Genomic DNA, 24,863 nt, shown 5'->3' with positions numbered 1-24,863 from the left:
AGTCTTACCAGATGTTCTGACGATATAGTACTCATTGCTACTTTGATTGCATTTTACAGATGTTTTATTTACCCAGTCAAGCCCAAAAAAAAGAAGCTTTTGTTGGCTGAATCCGTTTTTGCTTGTATTTTAGCAACTGCTAATTGATTTTAATAAAGATTTCATATATAATACAACAGCTGTGTCCCATTGTCAGTTATCAAACGACAGTAATTGACAACACAATAAACAAAACTAAAACCACATTATAGATCAGTATTATTCTTTTTTTGGACTTCAATTAAAACACAGCTATACAGAACAACTGCAAACAATCACAAATTGCATCTTATATACAGCAAGTATATATTATAAGTTTGTCTGCGTGTGTGTATATATATATTTATATAAATACACACAAACACACACACACACATATATACATATATATAGCTCCTTTGCACAACAGTTTGGTAGTTGGAGAAAATAAATCAATGATATTAAAACAAATATAAATTTGAGGCACTCCTCTCCTGACTGCCACGCTGTTCCCACAACAAATACACACATCTTTTAAATATACATATGTTACAGTATTTTAGAAAATGGCTTCAGATTTGTTACTAAACCATGTGACAGTGCTTTTAAATATTCAAATTCTTTTATCAGTTTTAATTTGAAAACTATCACAGATACATTTTTTTTTTACATTCCACTTTTCAAACAGCCGCAAGAATAGCATTAATGAAAAAAATTGGATAAAATGGGAAATGTAACCTAGTGGAGACTTTTCTTTTTCTTTTACAGCGTTTGTAAATTTGGATCAGAATGGCATATTGGCCATGCCTCCAGGGCCATAGCCAATAGGACTGTCTAGAGTCATTCCCCGCTGTCTGAGAGACTGGGGCCCGATCACACCTGACTGTGGATGGGGAGGGGCCATCATGGGACCCTGATGGGACATTAGAGGACCCTGGGAGCCAAAGGGATCCCCTGGAATTGACATGCCTCGCTGCTTAGCCTGCATCATCATAATGTTTTGCTGTGCCATCAGATTGTGTGGATGCTGCTGGGAGGAAATCATGCCAGGATATGGATTGGATGGATGGTGGAGGAGGCTGTTGGCCATCATGGCTTGCTGTTGCTGAAATTGCTGCTGGGGACTGATGCCTGTCCTTCCCATCATATGTCCAGGGGGGCACATGGGGCCCATGCCCCCACCAGAGACCATACCCCTAGAGCCCCCTTGATGAATACCCATGCTGTGGCGTATCCCAACATGTGAAGGGTGAAGTGGCAGCTGCTGTTCAGCCATCATATTCTGTAGGTTTGCTAAGTGGGGGTTGGATGAAGGACCGCTGCTGTGTGGAGGGCCAGAAGAAGACAGCTGTTTGAGAAGTTGCTGTGGAGTAGGTTGCTGGGATGGTGGCCCCTGATGTGGATGCTGATGTTGCTCACGCTTTGGGAAATACTGAAGAGTGCTACTGGGCTTATCAGAAGGAATGATGCGGGAAAGGTCAAATTCAGGGATCCCCGTATGAGAGGGTCGTATGACTTCACTTAGATCTGGGCCTTCCCCCATGGGCAGAGAGGCAAATGAGTCTGAGGGGTGAGAGGCGCGTTGGTGAGTATGACCTTTGCTAAGCAGGTGTAACTGCTGTGGTGGCAGGCTATCCTCATTCGACTGGGAGAAATTCTGTGACATTCCTCCAATAGGTGAGTGCATGGGCCCATGAGAGGGTGGCTGCATGCGAGAAAAACCTGACATCTGGTTCTGAGATATGGGTGAAACATTGCAGGGCCCCATTCCATCAGGTGCCCCTCCCCCCATCATGGCAGAATTCATGGCAGGCATGCCCATTTGGTTTGGTGAAGAAAGAACAGGTCCTGAGGCGTCATGGGATAGGTGCTGCTGACCTTGGTTTACAATACCAATGGGGCTTTGTGGATCACTGTGTGGGCCAATGGAGCCTTGGGAGACAAGTATCTGGGAGGTCTGGAGGTTCCCCATGTTTCCTGATGATAAAACAAGGTGAGCATGTGAAATATCACAGTAACATCACATTAAAATGATAAATTAGACTGCCCCTTTCTCAACCCACTTATGAAATGTTAACTGAATGCCTGTTCATATTTTTAAAAAGCACTAAAACAATAACAGGGTTAAGAAGGAATTTGTTAAGAAGAAAACAATAAAACAAGAATCAACACATCATTCATTCAGCCAGTCAATCTTTCTCTGATGGCATCTACAAATACTAGCAAATGACACACTTAACCAGGGAAATTATGATGCTTCTTCTAAGCATACTGTTACACAATGTGTCCTTGTTTTCATACCTCCAATGCTAACACCAGATAGAAGAGGTCGATCGGGCAGCATCTCATCATCTGAAGTGGCAATTGTTTTAATTGCATCATGGTAGAGAGGAGTAGAACTGGGCATAGCATACTTGGACATTTGAGACATGATAAGGGATAAAGGATTTTGAGATGTAGGGGCATCAGGAGAGGAAGTAAATGGCATACTAGAATTCATAGAGCTTGGCTGGCTAATGGGGGTAGAGTTGGAACTCCTGGGGGGGAGGGATTGGCCTGCAAATAACATAAAGATGATTAGTGTCACAGCATTATGAGGAACAGCATTAATTATGATAAGACATCGGCGATATCAGTGCTGGGATCTCTCACGTGTGTTTTGGATTGAATTCTGAGTGTACCTGTCTCAGTGGAGCTACTTCCTCCGTTGCCCACTACTTTCCCACTGGTAGGACCACCCGGACTTGGAAGAGCTGCTTTAGGAGACGTCCACCCTGGAGAACCCACAGCCATGGCTGGAGACTTCAGTCGTCCAGGAGAGGCAGATGGAGAGTGCAAACCAAGGTTGGAAGACCCCATTACCTGGGGAGACTTCATGGAAGAAGAGGATGGGGTCCCAGCACCAGATGCAGGGGGAAGAGTGGGATGATGCCCTGCAGAGGAGATCTGTGAGGGAGACTTCAGTCCTGGAGCAGAGGGGGAGGGAAGAAGAGGTGACGGCGCTTGGTTGAGGGACGGTGATTTGAGCTGATGAGGAGGAGGCACTGAAGAAGAGGTCAGGGGGTTAACATTGATTGATAGGTCAGAAGGGTGCCTAGGACCAAGGTCTGCTCCCCTGAGGCCTCCAGTCATTGGCATATGACTAAGCCGCGATGTACCTCCCATTTGATTAGGACCTTGCTGGTCCGACCCAAACATTCCAGGGCCAGGTTGTTGAAGATAGGGCCCTTCCACCTGTCCTCCAGAAAAGGGACTTTGATTGTGAAACTGGAAGGGGCCATCAGGCCCTGGGATCATACCTTTATGTCCCCCTCTTCCATTGTGTGAAGCCCTGATTCGTGCAATCTCTCCAGGACTAAACATCTCACTTAAAGGCACACCTCCTGCAGGACCTCCTCTGAGTTTCTGAGAAAGCATCATCTGCTGTTGTTGCTGAACATTCATCTGTGAGTTCATGTTCATTGTGAGGTTGCTCCCGTGAGGAGAATCCACTAAGTCTCTCATTTGAGGACCCATTCCAGGAGAGCACATAATCTCCCGTGAGCCAGGAAAGTCCATAGGATCACCTCGGTTTGAGGGTGGGCCTCGGACCATACCCAAATTGGAAAAGTCTGGGCCCCCATTATTATCCATCATTCTTGAGCCCAGGTTGTCCTGTTGCTGCTGTTTGGCTAATCTGTCAAGTTCAAACCTGGAAAGCTCCTGCATTTGCCGTTTTTCCATGATGCGAAACATTTCCTCTCGTGTTAATAGATGATCTGGGTCACCCTGTAAGTGCTGAGGAGGTCCGCCGGGATAGCAGCCATGAAAAGGACCCCCACCACCTATGTCATCTAGCCAAAACATCCCTGGCCTGGTCGGCCTTTGGGGTCCTCGTCCCTCCATTGATAAACCTCCCCCTGGACTACCAGGAAATCCCCCTCCCCCAGGTGGCCCTCTCTGCATCTGTCCCAGGAACCTCGGGCCACGTGGTCCCGCTTGGTGCATGTCTATCATTCGTGCATTTCCACCCATTCCTCCTCCCATCATATTGCCCGGATCCCACTGCTGGTCTCCAGGCTTGCTATGGTAGGGAGGAGGGGGTCCTCTCATCATCATGGGTCCGCCATGTACACCCATCTCAGTCACCATTCTCAAGTGCTGTGGATGCGTGGGAGGTTGCATTTCCTGCTGTCGTCTCTTCTCTTGGTAGTACTCTTCTTGAAGTTTCCTCCACGCCATTTGCTCTGGGGTCAGGCCATCTGGTCCAAGTATGAGACCCATATCCATCCCAGGTGAAGACAGCTGGTGATGGGGGTGTTGTGGTAGGTTATGGTGAGAGTCCATTTGAGGGCTGTCAAGGGAAGGTTCACCAAGGGACTGTGTATGAGGAATGATGGACTGATTGGGTTCTTCATATTTCTTCATCCCTCCCATCGGAGCCAAGGCTGATGATAGCATACTACTGCTGTTGCAATTTCCAGAGTTAATAGTACCATTGTCACTGTCCTCAAGAATAGCACTCCTGTCAGTATTGTTGTTATTATTTATGTTGGAAGAGTTATTAGTAGCATTGTTGTTGGTGCCCCCTGTGTCTCCAGGGCCTGCATTTGCCCCACTGCGAAGAAACAGTCTCTCAATGTCTCTCAGCGTCTGCAAAGAGCGCTCCCTATGTTCGAGCTGCTCTTTAGAAAGACAATCGGAGTTCCCTGGGCAACTCCTCTGGCCTATATCACTCTGTAAGTGTGCAGATAGGATGGAGGAGCTCTCTGAAGGAGAAACAGGAGCAACAGGAATAGGCATACCCCCTGCACTCTCACCATCTCCACTTCCTGGGCCTGTGCCTGCAGGTGTTGCTGTGTTCCCTCCTTCTGACCTCTGGGTCATAATGCTATTATTGCTGGAGGCACCGCCTGATCTGGTGTGAGGGGATTCACTATCAGAGTGTCCTGCTGATGTCGGTGTCCCTGCAGGATGCAATGGGCCTCCAACTCCTGCAGATGCTGGCCGCGGAGTTCCGCTTTGGGATTTTGGGGTGCCTGTGGGTGGGGAGCTGTTGGAGTTTACCTTCTCAGATATGTTAGGAAGCTTCCCTGATGGGTGTCCCTAGACAAATCGAAGAAAAAGAAACCAGTTTAGCTATTGAAATGGTACTAGTACTCTTAGAATTACATTATAATTTTTAGTATGTATTATATTATATGATATTATAATCTATCAATTTACCACACACACACACACACACACACACACACACACACACACACACACACACACACACACACACACACACACACACACACACACACACACACACACACACACACACACAACCTAAATAGTGCATTCCACTTTCCTCCTGTCTAGTAAAAACAATATTAACACAAACTTGACGTTTTGTTTAATTTGCCACTAAGCTGTAGGTGTCTGACCTGCTCCAACTTGGTGCGTGGAACATTTTGCTGGTGAAACAGAAGAATGGAATCGGTCTGTCCTTTCATTACTGCTTCCGCAGCACTGTCAAACATATAGAGGAACAATAGAAGCTAAATCATCACTGAAGTTGCATATTTCAATGTTCAGGTAGATAATCTAATGTAAATCTACAAAATCAAGTTTTTTTTTAAGGATCTAGTAATCTATACTGTATTTCTGATGCAAACAATCAACTGCATTTCAGGTTTGAAAGCAGTTCTCACCTGTTGGCTAGGCTGGTCGTGAAAACATACACCACTTGCTGAGAAGACTGAGGTGGTTCCGCCTTTCTCCCTGGTCCCACTCCACAGCCCATTAGAGGACCCCTAGCTTCAGACATGGACCCTGCTGACAGGCGTTCAGAGAGCCCCTGGATAGGACCTGCAAGCCCACGCTCCCCTGCGAAAGAAATCAGCAGCACACTGGTTTCATTTTTCTCCTGGTTCATAATCATCACATTTGTACATCCTTCTGGCTACATGTAAACACTAGATGGAGCTAAAACACATGTAAATTCAACTCAGTGTGAAGGTAGAGTATGACATTTGAGGCTGACATCCTGTTTCTTCCAGTGTATGTGCAGGATCTGAAAACAGCAGTGGATAATTTACGGCTTTAACCTGTTGCTTTCAGAGCAAATAAAACTGAGACATGGCAGGGGGATTTCTACATGTAATTCATCCTGCCCTCACAGCTGTGGCCACAATGCCACTATTGTTAGTGAGGACATGGTACATTCAGATAACAGCAAATGGCACCGTGTTTCCTCTCCTGTGGAGGCAGATCGACTCACGGTGGGTCGTAGTGTGTGGCTTGTCTTCATCTTCCTCTGTGTCGGGTCCAGAGCACCATTCATCTCCACTGTATGGCTGTTTCTTCTCCAGAACACAGCGCCGCTTACTGCGCATAACACCCTCTAGAGAATAATACACACACACACACACACACATCAACACTTGTATAACAACAGTCACAGTACTGTCCCTTTAAAAGGGGTTAGCCCAGTATTGTTGTTTTTTTTTTTTTTTTTTACCACTAATGGTGTAGACCCACCACTGTATTTTCCAGAGTAAGAAGCTAATGTACTACTATCTATACTAATGCAAATGGCCTTTCCTGCTGCAATTTTTTACAGCCCAGCTTCCCAGCATCAACAAAGCATGTTAATAAAATGCACCATAGACATGTCATAAAATGAATTATGTTAACCAGAGATACAGTATGTCTCATTGAGCCAGTTTTTAAAAAACATTATGAGCTGTTCGGTGCAAAAAGGGAAATATTTGTTTAAAAAAAAACTTGATGCTACACAAACTGAACTATAAATCTTATTTTCTTATATTAGCTACAATTTCAAACCTCATCAGGTAAAACAGGTAAAAATGAAATACATGATCATTTGCAGTTCCACGCATCTTTGTGGTGGTTTTCTTTTTTCTCTAATCGTGTGCTGAGCCCTCTCACATTGCGCAATAATCAGGGTTCCCACCCTTCCTTATCATCAAATTCAAGAATCTATCCCCTAACAATTTAAGGACAAATTATTATATTGACAATTAACATTATGAACAATATTTAAAAAGAGAGAGGTTTGAATGTGTGAATGTCTCTCTATCTAAGTTGAAGAGCGAAGAGCGAGAGACAACAGGCCACACATGCTGACAGTAGAATGTAGCGTTTCTACTTAGGCTAATTTCAATAAATATATCAGAAGAAAATTGCATTTTTTTTATAATTCACAAACTTTCAAAGATGTCAGGGACCCTGTGGGAACCCTGAGTAATGATATTATGGACGTACAAACTGTTGTGTGTGCAGTGGGTGCAAACAGCTGCAAGAAATATGCTGCAGCCTGAACATTTCCACAAGGTATTCTGCCTTTAAGAGGACAGAAACAGCTTCTGACAGTGGGTTTAAACTCCAGTGTCCCCGATTTGTGTCACTCATAGTGATGCTCTATAGACAAATCATTGAAGATCTGTCAGGTCTTTATTCTTTGTGGCAGAAAACTACTTTCAAATAAGTCAAAGACTTAAGACTTAAATGACTGTGAATGTACAGTGAGGAAGGAAGGAAGTTTGCAGCGACAATACAGAGAAGAGGACAGAGGGAGGACTGCTGCCTCCACACAGAGCGGCAGTGTGAAAGAGCCCACCTCTTGTTTTCAGTGAATGTGTTTTTGTTACCACTAGTTATTGGTTAGCAACCATGTTTGCAAACCCGATCAAACTATTTGTCAGGACCTCTACAGGTTTCCCTGTTTGGTATCAGGGTGGTAGTTGTTGTTTTTCAACTCTGGGAAGGTGTGTGTGTTGGTACCACACCTCTGTGTTTCAACCGTGTGTGTACTTTTGTAAATGTGTGCGTTTAAAAAGGAGGTTAAAGTCATATACAGGGAGTCCAGATGAGTTTTTACGAAAACACAATAGTGTCATTTGCAGTTTAACCGTCAGGTGAACATGTATCTAAATAAGCAGCAGGAAACAAATGCAAATGAAACGGATGAACCACATAAACACAAATATTTACAGAGACACTCTGAAAACGACACTTTTTGTCATAGTGACTTTCCACCCACGCATTATCCCTTACTTTATTAACAATCTCTCTGGGCTACCTAAGTTTTCACAGCCTCAAGACCCGTCTCTCCCTCTGAGCACCAAAGAGAGCCATCCGAAAAGCTTCACTGCAGCGCGCACAAGGCACAAACTAACAAATTATCAAAAGCCACGGGGAACTTCTGATGCCTCGCTGAAAGGTCAGGGCAGCGAGAGAGAGAAAACAAGCTTGTGTCCTCTCAGTCCTTATATTCACTTCCTGCTGTGGAGGCGGTGAATTCACGTAATCTGTTATTTTCGGGGTAAAGATTTGGCTGATAGGAGCATAGAGGAAGTGAACTTCTGCATACTTAGAACAGAAACACAGTGTCTACACATCCCAGACCCTGACAGTTTGTTCTATGCACGCATACTTTACCTCCTTTGGCATCTGTCTCGAGGGGTGGAGGAATGGCATTCCTTGATTCACCAGAGTCAATGGAGACGCTCCGCTCCCGCTTGGTTTTGGTCTTCAGCATCCCTCCGACGCTGCTCACGGATTGGCTGACAGCCTTGAGCCCAGGGTTGCCCGGGGAAATCTGGTTGGTTTTGACTCCATGGCTCCCGGCAATGACGCCCTTTGAACCCAGGTGGCCAGCAGCTCCCTGCTGCTGAGCCTGCTGGTTCACGCCAGGTATTTGGGATCGGCCATCGCTGGTGACCTGCTTGCCATGATTGGCCAGTTTACTGTCTTGGAGCATTTGATTAGCTGGTGATTAAGGCGGAGGGTCCGGTGTGGGGAATAGCTGTGCCCGTTTGTCAGTGGAGCTCACATTGCTCACAGTTAACACTGGTGGAGAAAAGAAAAATAATGAACATCAGTATCTTCAGAATTGTATTGGGCCTTACATCGAAAGACACATTGGGATTAGTTCTCTACAAGGCCCGATCTGACTGGGAGTAACACAAATCTGACCACTGCACAAGCAGTTGGAAATGTAAAATAATTACTCATAACATTGTTAGTGGACAGATTTTGTAAATATATTTTTTACTCAATAAATTTTACTTGTTTTTCTTTCATGAAAAATAAAGCTTAAATCCTGACTCTGCACAAAGTGGCTGATTGGAAACACACTGGTTCCAGTGCCAGGTTAGGGCTTCAAAGCAAACTCTTCGGCATGTGCACTCACCTCATCTCACCCAGATGTTCAGCTGACACACTGCCATGACGCAATCCAGGACACCTCACTTACCACGCATGGACCTGTAGGACAACAAGAGAGTACTGTCATCAGTGGCGGGCAGATAGCAACCTTTACAGTCAGTGCTATCTGTCAGCATGTGTGCCTTCGGCCCGGGGGTCAATATAAACTTCATGAGCAAAGACAGGACGGAGAGAGACGAAGCCAAAAGATTGACAGGAATGCGAGGCCAGAGAGACACTGCGGGGTAACTGTCCCTTTAAGGGACAGAGAGCAAAGACTGAGTTCAAGCCGAGGGAGTGACTTGCAACTCAGAAGTAGCTCAGCAGTGTTTCAGGTCCCTCCCCCGACCAAACACTTTACAGACCACAAAAACACCACACATTCCACAACACTGTCTGTAGCAATACCTGTCGCTCCCTCCCGCCCTCGCTCAGAGACGCACTCTCTGTTGCACACTTTGAGTTCAGGCACAAACGGGACAAAACTCATTAGCTGCTTAATACAGATTTGAGTTTTTGTAGAAGAGTTCATTAGAATAACCTTTCAAAAAACGAAAAAAACAACTATTTTAGTGTGACCCGAAAGCACAGACGAGGCCTTCACCGCAGTCCGCAGCTAACTGCTTCCAGCTTTACTGGTAAAGGGAGAAAAAAAAAAGATATCAGCTGAGCAGGATTCAAGCTCTGCAATGAGAATGAAGGACACGAATGTCCATAGCAGCAAGCTGATGCCCTCTTGACACAACCTGCCTGTGTCCATAACCCGAAGCTTCTGATTTTAACCTTTGCCACTGGGGTGTGCTTCGTCTCCTTGTTGACAAATTTGTTGCAAAGTGTTCTCGCTTCCTATCCCCCAAAAAGCTGCTTGTGCAGAGCTCGTTAAACAGTTCTTCAGTGTGTGCAGGTCTCAACACGACTCTCCCACACCTGTTGCTGGCGAACAATACTTGGTCAAAACAGTCATCACAGCCTGTTCGAAGACATCTAGCCCAGAAAGTTTGGCTGATGTGAACCAGCAGATCTCGTGTAAATATTTCCACTGTGTTCCATTTTTGGCTTATGACACAACACCACCTCTGCACACGGCACAGTCAGTCAGGTCAGCTGGCGGGCTCTTACAGAACCATCTGTAGCACTCACTCACCTTGACAGGTTATGGTAAACACAGTGCCACAATTAGTCATTAACTAACACTGGCGCAAGTCAGAACAGAAAGGCGCCTTGTTCGCCGGCTGAGGGCCTCATCACTCATTAACTCAGACGGGGACAGTCAAACATCAGTCCTGTTAACAAAGTGTGACTCACTGGCTTTGTGTAACACAAAGAGGAGGCGGATTAATGGTGTGGTTGGACACTGACCTTTGAGTGGATAGTTAAGAAAAAGATAGGTCATTCCAAAGTGAATGCCAGTCTAGTGGATAGCAAGAAGACCCCCCCAATCACTTATGCTGTATTTGATGTGATCAACAAAGTGGCAAGGGGAAGGCCTGGAGAAGTCAGGTGCAGCGCAGTTTGGACTGTAAAAGAAACTGTGCTGCATCGAAGGGTCTAGTAAAGGTTGTCTCACATTTTGTAAACAAGGAGTTATAGGCCTTGCACTGCCATTATCCCCACTGCTTTGCACGTGTCCAGAGCCTACATTTAAGTAAACAGCTACAAGGAATATTACAGTGACTCAAGAACAGTGAACAGCTCAAGCAATTTTGTGACGGGATGATTTTTTCAAATTGGAATTTAGGTTTAGAAAAGTGATCAATCTGCCCTTAATGAATATATACATACATATCTTTGAGACTTGAATGTTGTTTCCAATTAGCTAGATGGGATGCTGTTGTGACTAGCCATGTTTTGGTTGGCATATTAATGTTTAAAGGTCACAGGTCTGAAAAAAAAGAAAAGAAAACTGGTTTGTCCCTTTCAAGCCAAGAAATTGCAGAATATTTGCACAGTGCTGTTCACAAGCTTTAAACATAATTTTATTTGGAAACATTTCAAGACCCAGATTGTGTTACAACATCTGGAGAAAAGTGCTTTAGGGCCTCGCAGACAGGAGGACACAATTAAAAACCATAAACCGGTAATGAGTTCATTTTGGATTAGACCTGTGACGTGGAAGGTCTGGTTTACAAACAATTAACTTCAGATGGTACAAATCATGACCTTAAGGATTATTATTCCAAAAATATCTCAAGACTCCTTGATTACGCACATCTCCATTCTCTGCCACTTAAAATACCTGGGTGGAACAGTGATGACTGAGGCGTGTCAGAGTAAAGAGTGAGAACTGCTTGTACTCTGTGTTGTTTGTTTTTCATGTAGATCAATATGTTTTGTTTTCACATTTCCTTTAAGGTTTTTCTTTTTCTATTAATCAACAAGTCAAATTCAAATTACATCCACTGTGATTAAAATAATCCAAGCCATTGTATTATATAGGTATAATACTGTACATTAAACATCAGCACAGACAGATCCAAGCAAAGTCTGTCTTGTATGTGATGCCATCTGTTTTCATTTTTGTTAAAAAAAAAGGTGTTGATTAATAAGGCAGAGCTGGAGAGCCGTAACTAAACTTAATTGATGTCATCTGCATTCATTACATCCTGACCTCAACACGCAAACGCGACAAGACATTTCACAGCTAATCTTGGGAAATGATTAGTACCTAATTATGATGACATTTGAATGATGAATTAAATTAAATCAACCTGGCTGCTGTGCCATTAATCTGCAATAGAATCAAGGTTGTACAATCAAAAGTTAATGTCCCTGAAGAGAAGTGCTCCCTTTCCCTCCTCCCTCATTCAAATGGTGTCTGCCACAGCAGGGACTGTATGAACATTTACTTTCAGTCTAACTCTGTGTCCGTGTGGACAAGGTTGCAGCTCTCTTTCTGGCCTCTCAAACCCTTTTCCTTCCTGTTTTACAACCTTCATCACTTCTGTAACCGGATTCAATGCTGCGTTCCATTATACCTCGGAGCGCGTACCCCGGAAGTCGGGTTGGTGATTTTTTTCCCCGACCTCCCGAGTCGCAGTGGAACGCAGCACAACACGACGTGGCAAACAAGGCGACTTAAACGGAGGTCGGGTCCCCCTAATGTTACCATATTTGACTCATTCAAAGTTGACGAAAAAACAGGGGTTCTTTCTTGCGAGTGATTATACATATATGAACACATAGTTATGCACAACATATTCAATTTCTGTGAATGTGTTCTTCTAAATATACACACCGTCCCTTTAAGTATCACTGTGCCACGGAGCATGCTCAGACTGGAGATGTACAAACACCCGTTCAGCTTGTTATGTAAAGGGCGCTGGCTCCTGTGACTAAATACACACACCTATTGACAGAGACTGACTAATCAAGGCCACGGCATCATCCACACTCACTAATGGCAGTTAACAAACCGACGGGGGACGTCACGGAGGGGGAAGCCACTTGGGAACAGACCAGAGTCTATCAGTCCACTGTAGTGCCGGTTTGCACGCGAAAAAGCCCAAGGAAATACATACTGCAGAGATGCATCATCTGACTATTGCTGGAATGCCGCCCTGTGTAGCTTGTTGTGTTTAAGATCAGATCAAGAGCCCGCCACAGACAAACTACTTGGCTAACTTTACTAAGTAATCCCCTCATCTTTGGCACAAAGAACATGACACGGGGGGAAATTGGAAAGAAATGATTAGTACGAATTAGTGTGAAGGAATTACAATTGGTTGTCATGCAGAGAAATGTAACCCAATGAGATTTGCCAGGAGTTTTTTGAAGAAAAGGAGAACTTTTGCTGGTATTATTGCACCGTGGCACATTTGCACCCTTCAGCCAAAGCTGGGACAGCAAAACTAAACATCCATCTAAAGGAACACCTCGTGTAGCATCGAAAGAAAAGTGTGACAAGGAGACAGACAAAGGGAGTGACTGACATTAAGTATAGCAATAATGGAGGTCCGCTAGGATCAAGTATCAAACAAGCTGGTGCCTTCACAGAGCCGTGCACACCAAACAAATCTTATTCAGGGTTTATTGCAGCCATAGTCGTCTGTGTCTCAGTCACAGACTCAAACCACCACGTTGGAGGCTTCAACGGAAGCGCTGCTCATTCACTTTGAATGGGGCGACGTCAAGAATTCACGAACTGCATTGTGGTTCTGTTGCTTCGCTTTGCGTGTGGCAGAAGCCAATCAAAACATGCTTATGCACACACAGGTCCTGCCTGACGTCAGAATGAGCCTGAAGAGAGGAGGCGGAGGCCGCTGGTGAACCTGGAATGTGATCGGTATGTCGGTTTATTACCCACGTGTGGACACCCACTGTGGAACGTTAGTACAAAAGCCAACTATGTTGTGTGTCACGAGAGGGAAACTGTGATTGGCTGTGGTCATTATGATGTGGGAACGCGCCCGCCGTCAAGAGACAACAGAGCGTGCATGGGAGCGCTGCGTCCTCGGCTCCGTGCTCTTTTAATCTCTGTTGGTATGGTTTTGTCATATTAGCATATCCACCACCAGTTATTGTTGTCTTGCTCAGCTCTCTGTTGACCGACAGCAGCAGCAGCAGCCCATTTTTTTTCACCAATTTGCAAAATCTGTTCAACAGTGTGTTGTGGTTCATGAAAAGTATATCTGTGTGGTGGACAAATTAACATGTTGTTATCCATTACCGGGCTTCCTCTTTGCAGGCTGCTAGGTGCCAGGCAGGGGCAAAGTGCTTGTTTTGTGTATTTACCCCCCCCTCTGTTTCTCTCCAGGTGCCAAAGGACTCATTGGTTTCCACCTGTGCAGTCCGGCCATGGCTGCTCAGCGCTCATAGGTCTCCTCCTACTTCCCCCTCCTCACTCTGGGCCATGAGTAAAAGCAGATTTCAAGCCGCATCACTCTCATCACTCTGCTCTTGACCTGCCTGAGCTGGTGCTGCACTACTGCACTCGTATTGTTAAGAATAATGGCAAAAGATTTGCGATGGGAGGTAGGGCGATAGTTACGTTGGGGTACTCAAATTTACTTGTTTGACACAAAGCTTATTGGTTGGTGCCACTTCTGTATTGGTTTTAGTGTCGTTTTTATTTTTAAGATAAGGCAGAGATTAGTTAGGCCAAGTTTTGATTTATTGATTTAATTTTGTTTGGCAAGACCAAACTCCCACCCCACATTTTGAGAACCTTTGTTAGATTTGTGTTATAATGAGCTGAAAATAAATGGCTTTAATTGCCACTTCTACTTCAACTCTTTCAGATTATTTTGGTCTTGGGTCTTGTTTTTCTTACTGACTTTCTAAGTATGTGAGACTCTTAATAATCTTTTAATCCAATGTGCAGCTGGAGTTGCTCCTGTTAAAGCAGATGGGCATATGTTTATGCAAATGTTAGCCATCATACAATCAACAAATGCATTATGGCATAAAATGTTCTACATTGTCATTTGACATTTTTGGAAGTTGTTTGGCAGACAAATTCAATAAGACGGTTGGACCATGTCCAGATTCATCCAGTCACTGCTCCCTACAAATGATGGTAAATAATTCAATCAGTTTTAACATCCATAGCACATGCTCTTTAAATATAGACTCAATAAAGTCGGGATAATAAGTACATATACACACACAAAGCAAGCCAACACACACTAACACACACCCTTACATTCCTTCAAATGGCTATAAACAAACTTCACTGTTCTGAGTTTAGGCCTTGGGGTTTGATGCATCATCAAGTCTGCCAAAAGGTATTTGCCAATGAGTGTGGAAAATTCTCTTCTGTTATTTTTTTTTTCTTCTTTCCGATGATATTACAGGGATGTTGATTTCCAGGCTTCAGTACAACAGTAGAGCAACTTTAATAATAGTCAGAATTTATAACTTTGTGTGGGTGTGTTTACGGTAAGAGTTTGAGCTCCTATTTAGTCCCAGTGGGTCACACAGCACTCTGTATTTTTAGGCCAGGCAAGTATTAATAGACCAAGAGAGCCCTGGGAAGTCGGGGCCAACAGTGAGAACAAAATCCAAAGGCAGGTCCAAAACCCAGATACCACAGTGCTGCACTGTGGATCAACACCATTAAACACTGAGGGCAAAGTGTTTAACAGTATTGATGAATGAGTAATGTGTATGACGCAGGAGAGCGCGCAGTTACACAGAGGTGCACAGTCAAGACTTTTTCAACATCGGCTGGTTAATAAACTGCATTTGCACATGGCGCCAGTCGAAATATAGGCTTAGAGCAGGAAAATTAGTTAAATGTTCTTAGCACACGGCCACGGCTAACACAACATGTATGACCGTTAACAAAATGAATCCCCTGTGACGGACTGATCACAGTTAAAACTTGCCCTGACAGGGTCTGCCCAGTTCTACAGCTTTTATTAATAATGGCACAGCAACTGCAAATGTGAAATTAACCAAAAGATAGAAGATTAACCAGAGGCTGCTTGATTTGTCTGAAGGCTGCTGGATGTTAAACTGTGAGGTAAGGTGCGCAAATGACTAACAAGACACAATATCCACCATAATATAGCGATAATGTTTAATCAAAAGATTTTCACTTCATTGCAAAGATGCTCTCACCACCTACATTTTCCACTCAATCTTATCATCAATTAGTCCATAGTATCTCCAAACTTATCTGAATGTCTGGCCAACATCATCCATAACGGCTGCACAGAGATACTGAATTTCCCAACAAATAACCTCTAAAAACAACAAGTGGGTTTTTAAAGTGACAATTCCCCGATTCCACTCAGGACTTAAAGAAAGCTTAGTTTTACATCATCATCTCCTTCCCTAACACTGATTTTGCAGTCGAAAAGGATGTCCTCTTTAAAAGGTGGAGTAAGTGGTTCTAATTTGACACACTTCCTGTCAAATTCAGGTAATATCTCCTCAGGGTCCGCTGGCTGTGTGTCCTTTGTGACCTGGTGTTACTACACAATACTGCGTGGCTCTGTAATTGGGGAAACAAACACAGTGGCTTGCACTGAGCCACATAACACTATTACAGACAATTAGCAAAGGGGGCATTTGAGCTCATGCACAGGACACATGGGGAAAAAAGAGAGGAGGGGAGATGGGTGAGAAGTGGGAGAGAGAGGCAGTAAATCTGGTACCAGCGTCCCGTTTGTGTGTCTGGTGCTTACCTACTGATATTCGGCTTACTTCCTAGTTTGCCAACATATTTTGTTGGTGTTATGTTATGTAAATATTATATTAAACTGGCATTTTTCATATTAAATAGTGGTTAATTACAGGTGATTCCGATTACATTATCAAATTCTGCAGAGCCTCAGTAACAACTGTGTTTATCCATTTCATATCAAAATGGCTGCCGTGAAAAGGTATTTTGCAGTCAGGGAATTTGTCCACATAACATGCAAAGGGGTTTTATAACCACGACAATTGATATTCCAAATGCCACAAACTTACACCAAGCCTCTATTTGATTGTGAAGTTCTTCAACTCTAGTTCATCACAACCTGCTAAAGATGAAGAATACAACACACCTCCGATGGGCTTTTGCCCGCCTGCCTCTGTTACACTGTAATGTGGGTTATGTGGCCAGTGTAATAACTCCCTTCATATCCACACGGGTTTCAAACAAGCCCAAAATTGCCACCCTTATCACCACTGACCACTTTCCACGGATTAAGACTTCCTGCATATTATCTGAGTCTCTGCTGGTGGATCTACCTGTGGGCCTTCCTCAGTAAATTATTCAACTCGAAAGTGGGCCATGCCAAATTTTCATCAGATGTGACATGGACAACTTTTAACTCTCATGAATTTAGAAATAACCATGCTACCACATGATCACATTGAGCTTCAACTATTTGAATGGGATGTATCGTCATAACGGTGTAATAAAATTAGGGGGTGGGGCAATGGATTGTGTAATTTCTCTAAACTATCTTGCTGACACAATGTGTTTGGTCACTGTTTGAGCTGCTTTGTACCTTACTATTGTGATTTCCAAAACTACTATTTGTAGCCATAGGGCAGACAAACATGTACCAAACACTGAACCTGCAATCCTTCATCATATACAGCCAACACATATCTCAGAAGAAAAGCTACAGACGGACACAACTGAAACTGAGAAAAGGAGAGTACTGTTATTGTCTCCTGTGGTTCACGTCCTATGACACAGTATGATGCAGAAACATAATTGTCTGAATATAGAGACAACGCCTATTATTTGAAATCTATAGTGAAGTGTTCTTGGGGTTAATTAAAAGCATGTTTGATAGGAAAAAAACATCGGAGGTTGACATTGTAAGCAAGCACAGAATGGTTCTGTCAGCTATCCTACTGTTGTTGGAGATGAATTGATTTGCAAGCCATGCAACTTTAGAGAATTCACCAAACATGATGACGATCGAGCACTGCTAGGTTTAAAGATGTTGAATCAGCCATCAAGCCCCGTCCAACTTCTACGCAAGTAAAAATATCAACTGGGAGCAATAATGTGAAACTGTGTCCAATTATCGCTGCCATTGCATTGTCATGGAGACAAAGTCACACACCTCTGCAGACAACAAAACTACGGATATAGGAAGTGACGACGTATATATGCCGCTGTGGCTCAGGGCCCGAGGCAGAGGAGAATAAGAAAAAGAAGCCAGAGAACGGTAGCTTTAACTAGCTAATCTTAACATTAATCATTAAGTCAAATAAATTTCTAGTACAATATTCACTCCGACCACCGGCCCTACCACTGCAGGACTGAATCACATTGAGTGATTATTGGTGCCAGCACCCGATAGATTACAGCCTTTAGACTCCTTGATGAATTGACTCTCTGATTTTCCCTGCTTTGGTTAGAATCAAAACCAATGTATAAGAAAAATATTTCAATCACGGGTCTCTTGTGACCACTGAGAGGTCACTTAATGGAAAGCAGCAGCCATCCGTGTCTGATAATAGAGCAACTGATTCCAGATTAAGAACTGAGAAACTACTACTGATCTTGGAGATGTGATTTGGTACTAATGCAGCCAGTGTGAAGGCTCTAAACACAGAGGCAGGGGATTTCAAAGTCCTGTGTTGGAGGAGAAGACCACATTTGCATACCGTCGGGGGCTGGAGGCAAGGAAGGGACACAACTGGAACTTGTTCAAAAATCTCGCGTGATTGGCATTTTTTGGTCCGAGCACTCAGCACAGTGGGCCTGTGAAATACAACAGGCAGGGAAACCCTGTTCATGGATTACCATATTCAACTCTATAGCCATATCTATGTCTTGCTCTTTATTGCCCTTGCCATAATATTATTTTTTTTCCTGCTTTCTCTTTTCGCCTAACATCCAGTTTGTTTTTCTGTAGCCTGGTGTTGTGGGAATGCATTAGTCTGCCAGCGCAGCCAGAGGTTACTTCAGGTCAACATCCATTTGAACAAACATCTGACATCTCACATGAGATGTGAGGTGAGCTGAGAGACTGAGTCCAAAGTTCTATTGCTAAAAAAATAAAATAATAATAAAATAAGTAAATAAAAAAAAGGTGTGATTACTTTTGGTAGAAGTTAATACAGACTCAATTCTGTGATCATAGCTGCCTTCTCAGTCTGCTCATAGTACTTGTTGGGGGTAAACTGCAGTGCATTATGGGACAGTGCACAGATGAAAGCCCCAAAAAATGAATTGTAAAACAGGCGGGTTATGGCAGGTTGCTGTGGAAACAAAACATGTCACCGGGCTGCGTAAATATAGGCTAACCAGTAGGCGATGTGCAGGGAGAGGGGCCGGCCACAGAGGCAAGGCCACTGAAAGGAAAAGGAAAACTGAGACATGTGTGAAGACCTCAAAGCATCTTCGGGTGTCTTCTGATGTTGCTGGCCTCTCTAAACAAAAGAGATCACCCAAGATGCAACTACCCTTTTACACCAAGGGAAAGCATTATGAAGCGTACAGAAATGAGTGCCTTAAAGAGATACTCGGCTAAAAGATGAACTGATTCACTGAAGCCATGAAAAATGATCAACAGATACCTAGGGGAATTTCTCTGAAAGCAAGGAGGATATATGGGCAATTTAAGAATAAGAATTCTGCAACAGGCTAGAAATGAAGTGGCAAGGAGCCTTTAGGCACCTATGGTTCATGGTCGTGCATCCACTCAGCGACAGAGAAGCACTGGGCTCACTTTGTACAGAGGGTCAAGGGTGGCATCCTCTGTAGCACATTCTGGGACGAAAGCCAACTAGAGCAAGGAAGAAGATCAAACTGCAGCCTTAGCACAGACAGGAGGCAGGCGTGACAGCACAGATGCAAGATGGAAAAACGGACGGCAGAAGCCATTCAGAAATGGATAAACAAGTGGTGAATGTATAGAAGGAGTAAAAAGGTGAGTGTCCAAGGCTGAGGCGATGAGACAAGATGAGCCAAACTTAAGGTGAGATGATAAAGGAGATGAAAGAAAGCCAAAACGGTAATTCACCTGGATTAAACACGGACACTTGTAATTACTGGAGGGAAATTACCTGTAGATCATCAGTGTTTGCACTTGTTTGGCTTTTGCTGGCTATAGTTTGTACCATTAAATTATGTTCTTTCCATTCGTTAGGTAAAATACTGAGGCATTACTACAAACCCACTGTAAATAATGGTATGATTACAAAAACACCGGAGAAGAAAGCCAAAGAGGAGAGAAAGATGTAGCACCCGGATGCAGAATCTTAGAGAGAACAATGGTATACACTGTTAAATGGTATACATTGTTGAAGCCACACTGCTAAATATGAGACTCTCACAAAGACAAAATACTAGTGTGCATTGATATGGCCGGCATTAGAAATCAGACAAGCATCAGCCAAGTTCTGCATCCACACACCAGCAAGTTTACGCACTCATGAATTAAAAAAAATGCATTTTAGTGAGTCTCCAACAATCCTCTGCTCCCATAGGGTGATGAGACGCAAGGTATTGAAAACTAAGCAGGGGTCCAACAACAAACTTGGACAAAACCCAACCTTTCACCTAAAAAGGACAAGGGACTGTTGACCACACAAAACCCAATTTTGTTCAGAAAAGGACCGAGCACACAAGGTCTGAGTGTGTGCCCTAACCTGACCGAACAAACTAAAGTTAAAGAGCCTGAACACACTGCTCTGAGTATGCCAACATTTATTAAAGGTCTAATATCTCTCTCACTCTTCTCTCCGGGGCTCTAGCAACAACAGGTTGGTCAGCCTATCAGATTAGAGGCTCAGAGCCTCTCTTCTGATTGGCAGACAGTTTTTCTAAGAGAGGAAGCACAACAGAGAGTAACAGATTATTGCAGGCTACTGTAGCTTGGTGAGATTCACTGGTAAATGCAGTCAGTGCTGAAATGAGCCAAACAGAGAGTCAAACTCGGACCAAAATGCTCTGTCTGGATCTGGTGTGGAACCAAGCACAAGAGCCTGGGGCCTGGTTCTGGTGCAAACCCCTGGTTCGTCTGGCAGCATCAGAGTAACCATCTGGCCACAGAATCCTCAACCATCAGGGACATCTGGGAGGTGATTGGGCAGCTGGGACAGCAAAGCTGTTTTCAGACATGAACTCCATAAAATGTCCGCAAAATTTTTTCTAGGGGGCTGGCAGGAAAAGTTCAGGACAAGGTCTGCTGAAAACAACTCAAGGGTTCGGTCAAATAGTCAAATTTGCTTAGGAAGTTTCCTAAATCTTGAAATAACCCGAAAGTATTTAATCGGCAGCCATGATGAGAGCTGTTCAGATTCACTAAATGTGTAGGAAAGGTGCTTGAATGCTTCCTTTCCTATCTCCTTTAGCATAGGGTACACTGGAGCTTCCTATGGGAAAGCAAAGGAGAAATAGAAGCCCCACAAGTAGAAGAAGAAGAAGAGTATGAATGTGACCCAGCAGGAACACACGTCATCATGTAAGTTACCGTTGCCTATAAAGCATTTACATCTTATGCCACACGGTGGTTATACACACTGAAAAATGCTGGATGGAGATGCTGAGTTTTTTTTAGTCCCTCTTCGGAAATTTGTATTTTCACCCCGGCAGATGCACGTCAATAACATCCGCCGTCTCATAATGACGCAGAATAGTGTGTGTCTTCCTTTACACCTTTCCTTGACCTCATGACCTTTTTTTATTGAGGTCAAGGAATTGTAAATAGGAAAAGACGATAGGGAGGACAATCCGAATCCACACTAAGAGTGGAATGAAGCGACTGGATGACCGGAAGAAGGAGAATGAGCAGTCTACCTTTCTGTCACTGGAAAAGGAATGTGTACCAATGGAGACTTATATGCGGAAAGTATGGCGGGAAATGTGCTTTGCCTGGGCAGCAGCTATGGAGACAAAGCCATCGAGCAGCTTATCCTTTTTCCGGAACTCATCCTTTACCCCGAGTACGCATGTTTGCAGTTCCCAACCACAGAAATAATAATTGCGGGTTTTCAAGTGTAACTCGGGAAATATCATGATTGATGAAACTCAAAACAGCAATTTAAAAGTAATCCAACAGTCGCTAGAAGAACAGCATTAAAACAGATAAAAAAGCTTAATAGATCGTTGGAGAGACAATAATAAGAGTCTTTCATGGAGAATGAATTAAAAGCAGATTTCAAGTAAACACATGGAGGATGGACGGTGGGTCCCGCTGAGGGTGGCTACTGTTTCATTGTAACATCACAGAGTTATAGAGGTGTTATCGTGGTGCTAAAGGCTCATTTCAAGGCACCGCTTCTGAAAACAGGGCTGTGAGCATTTCTCCATGGACTGAGCACTTTAACACGTTCCCAGTATTCATATAGAACTAGGCCTGCTTTATACTAAAAAAAACTTACTCACTTTCTACAATATGGAACCTTTAATGCAATCAAAAAGGACCAGTAGCAGTGTGGGGAGCGATATGCAAGAATATGCAAAAGACAAACACGTAGGAAGACAGAACCACAACTGACACTGTGACATTAATGTGAACCAGAATGTCACAAAAAAAAAAGGCTTGGTTCAAACATTTTACATTAGACTGGGTTCTTACATTAATCACTAGTCCAGTACTTAAATGTCTTAGTGCATTCTGTCATGTGGAAACGTTCTCAGTGTCACATTATTCTTTCATAGCTCACCTTAGGAGTGCTCCCTGTAACTCACCCCAAAGTTCTCAGATCACCTAGCCAGATAAGAAACACTTTGTCAGCAGCTCACCAAATCTGTCTCTGCATGCACAGGAGCCGTCTGTGTGGACACGCAGTGGCTGCCACGCGCTTATTCCTTCAGATCAGCTCTAGACAGAACAAAACAGGCAGGAAATAGACTTTTCGTTCACGCCTAGAATATGTCAATACATACATTTCGCATTGCTGTTCAATTATACAATGACGCATTGGCCATCTCATTGCAGGAAGGCAGCTTTGTCATCAATCTATTCTGTCATTTGTTTAGGACCAAAAAACGAATTAATATTATGTCCCGACATATTACATTTGTTTGGTTTTGCACAAAGTTTTCCGTCATTATCCACAACAAGCTCATGTACAAGGACCCCTGAGGGACAAAACACACACAAAAACAATATCTGTAAAATAAAACTGGTTTGCACACAAAGGCCTACAGGGATGCAGCGAGTTGTCCTTTAAAGAATAAAGAAAGACACGGGAGGTATTTCTCTTCAAGTGGAATGCTGAGCACAGTGTACTGTAGCCCTCAAAGACAATTCAGATCAAGTTGCAAACTCTGTTAGGCGCTATATATAGCTCACCAGGATATTATAGATACACACACAGCATGTGCCTGTGCACACACAAACACACACGCACACACACAGCCTCTCTGTACATGTGTCTGTGTGTGTGTGTGCGCGTGTGTGTGTACCAACAGGGAAAATCTGCAGTATCTCTTCCTGTTAACAGCTTTCAAGAGCAGCATTATCACACCATATTCAACAGGCTGAACAAGCAGGGTCATGGGTTGCCATAAGCTCACTGGACAGGGACCACACACACACACACACACACACACACACACACACACAGTAAAAAGAGGGTGTGTGTGAGTGTGTGAGAAAGAGCATTTAACCTACACTCCACTTTTTGCTGCCACTCATGCTGCCACTTTCTACATTAACACGCTTCGGCTTTTTAAATCCCATCATCTACGATATTCGTTGATTCAATTTGACAACTAACCTTTTAACCAACGTCATATTTTTGTTGTTATAAACTGACTGCAGCTCCCAGTGTCCCGTGTGTGACGATCACAGTGGGACAGGAAATACCTATCAAAATAAAATAATACAAAAAAATAATAATAATAATAATAAAAAATTATATATATATATATATATATATATATATATATATATATATATATATATATATATATATATATAACATATAACATATTATGTGTGTATACATATATATATAAACACAAACATATATATATATATATTATGTGTGTGTGTGTATATATATATATATATAAAAAACCACAAACATATATATATATATAGTTTGTTTACATTAAGGCGACGCTGGCCACAGTGACAGTAAACCGTCCCACAGTGGTCGGGCGGCGGCAGCAGCGTTAGCATCGTGTCGGTCCACACCAGCCCACCGGCCGGGTCGTGTGTCGAAGTGACAGGTACCGTCGCCTCCCGCACACGGTGTAGCCGCTTAGCACCAAACAAATCAGCCCAAACACTGTTGTTTGGTCTGAGTCCGCCACCCGAGCTAGCTGGTCGGCTACACTCGGCTCCTTGACCGCGTCTGCGTGGAATTTGTTCCCGTCGCAACGCAAAGTTCGAGCCGGGCACCGCGCCGTCGTAAGGGGGGGATTTGAGGACACATGCCCCCGACGTGAACCCCCGGCCCGGAGACCTGCTGCGCCAGTCGGGTCCGCGGGGCTAACGTAGCATGCTAATCCGCGTCCCCGCTAGGCTAGACGTCGCCGCAGCACACGTCTTGCGAGGCGAACCGACGCTAGCTAACGGGATGGGAACTTTTCTTCTATTGGCTTTCGCTTAGCGACCAGGAGACTTGGTAACAAACAAAAAAAAAGGAGCGAAAGTTAGACGAGTCCACACGCAGGGATGACAGCTCGTGGGGGGGGGAGGGCGGTTGGGGGGTGGGGGGGGGGCGCAACTAGCATGGCTTCGGCGGTGACAGTGTTTTGAAAGCGCCGTGTACTCTACCCCATTCGGCTGCCGCCTCTGATCAGAAGAGGCCGGTGTCAGGACTGACGGCCGGTCCACATTCCCCGGAGTGGTGGCCGCCGCCACCGCTTGCTCGCCCGCTCGCTCGCTCGCTCGCTCCGAGCGCCGTGCCACTGCGCAAGGACGGTCCCGATCCCCAGGGTTGGTAAGGACCGCGGGGGAGGCTTGGTGCCGTTTGACGGGAGAAGGGCTCACACGGCGGCTCCTCGGGCTGAAGTTTCGGTTGAAATCGGAGGACGTGTCACCTTGCAGCGGTTCACGACTCCCACTGCTGGAGACGCGGAGGGGCAGGACGTTGCGCTGCGCTGCGCTGCGCCGCGAGTCCACTCACTCCCCGCCGCCGCCGATCATTAGTGTGGCCACGCGGGCATCCGTATGTCAGCGCGCCGATCTGTCCCCGGACTGATGTGCTGCCCGACAGTCCGACGGATTCTTCATTTTATTTTTTATTTTCTCCACCACTCCAGATTTTCCCAATAAACATTCATAATA

The 24,863-nt window shown here is 44.3% G+C and overlaps 1 protein-coding gene across 5 annotated transcripts; it reads right to left on the bottom strand.

Moving 5' to 3' along the window:
- Positions 1-115: 115 nt before the first annotated feature.
- bcl9l (bcl9 like) lies at positions 116-24,863 on the bottom strand. Of its 5 annotated transcripts, none has more exons than XM_047335806.1 (10): positions 24,351-24,863; positions 22,364-22,442; positions 9,203-9,276; positions 8,449-8,859; positions 6,266-6,388; positions 5,697-5,871; positions 5,430-5,514; positions 2,700-5,103; positions 2,320-2,574; positions 116-1,995 (listed from the first exon to the last, which is right to left on the bottom strand). In XM_047335806.1, the coding sequence occupies exons 4-10, from the start codon at positions 8,768-8,770 to the stop codon at positions 803-805; spliced, it is 4,557 nt and encodes a 1,518-aa protein (XP_047191762.1). In that variant the 5' UTR covers positions 8,771-8,859; positions 9,203-9,276; positions 22,364-22,442; positions 24,351-24,863; the 3' UTR covers positions 116-802. The 5 variants fall into 5 exon arrangements, with proteins under 5 accessions (XP_047191762.1, XP_047191763.1, XP_035479890.1 ...); XM_047335807.1 differs by lacking the exon at positions 24,351-24,863 and adding an exon at positions 23,344-23,394; XM_035623997.2 differs by lacking the exon at positions 22,364-22,442.

This window comes from Scophthalmus maximus, chromosome 11, assembly GCF_022379125.1.
Source record: "Scophthalmus maximus strain ysfricsl-2021 chromosome 11, ASM2237912v1, whole genome shotgun sequence".
Classification (NCBI taxonomy): domain Eukaryota; kingdom Metazoa; phylum Chordata; class Actinopteri; order Pleuronectiformes; family Scophthalmidae; genus Scophthalmus; species Scophthalmus maximus.
Note: the sequence above shows the minus strand (reverse complement) of the source record. Positions and strands in the feature narration are given on the sequence as shown.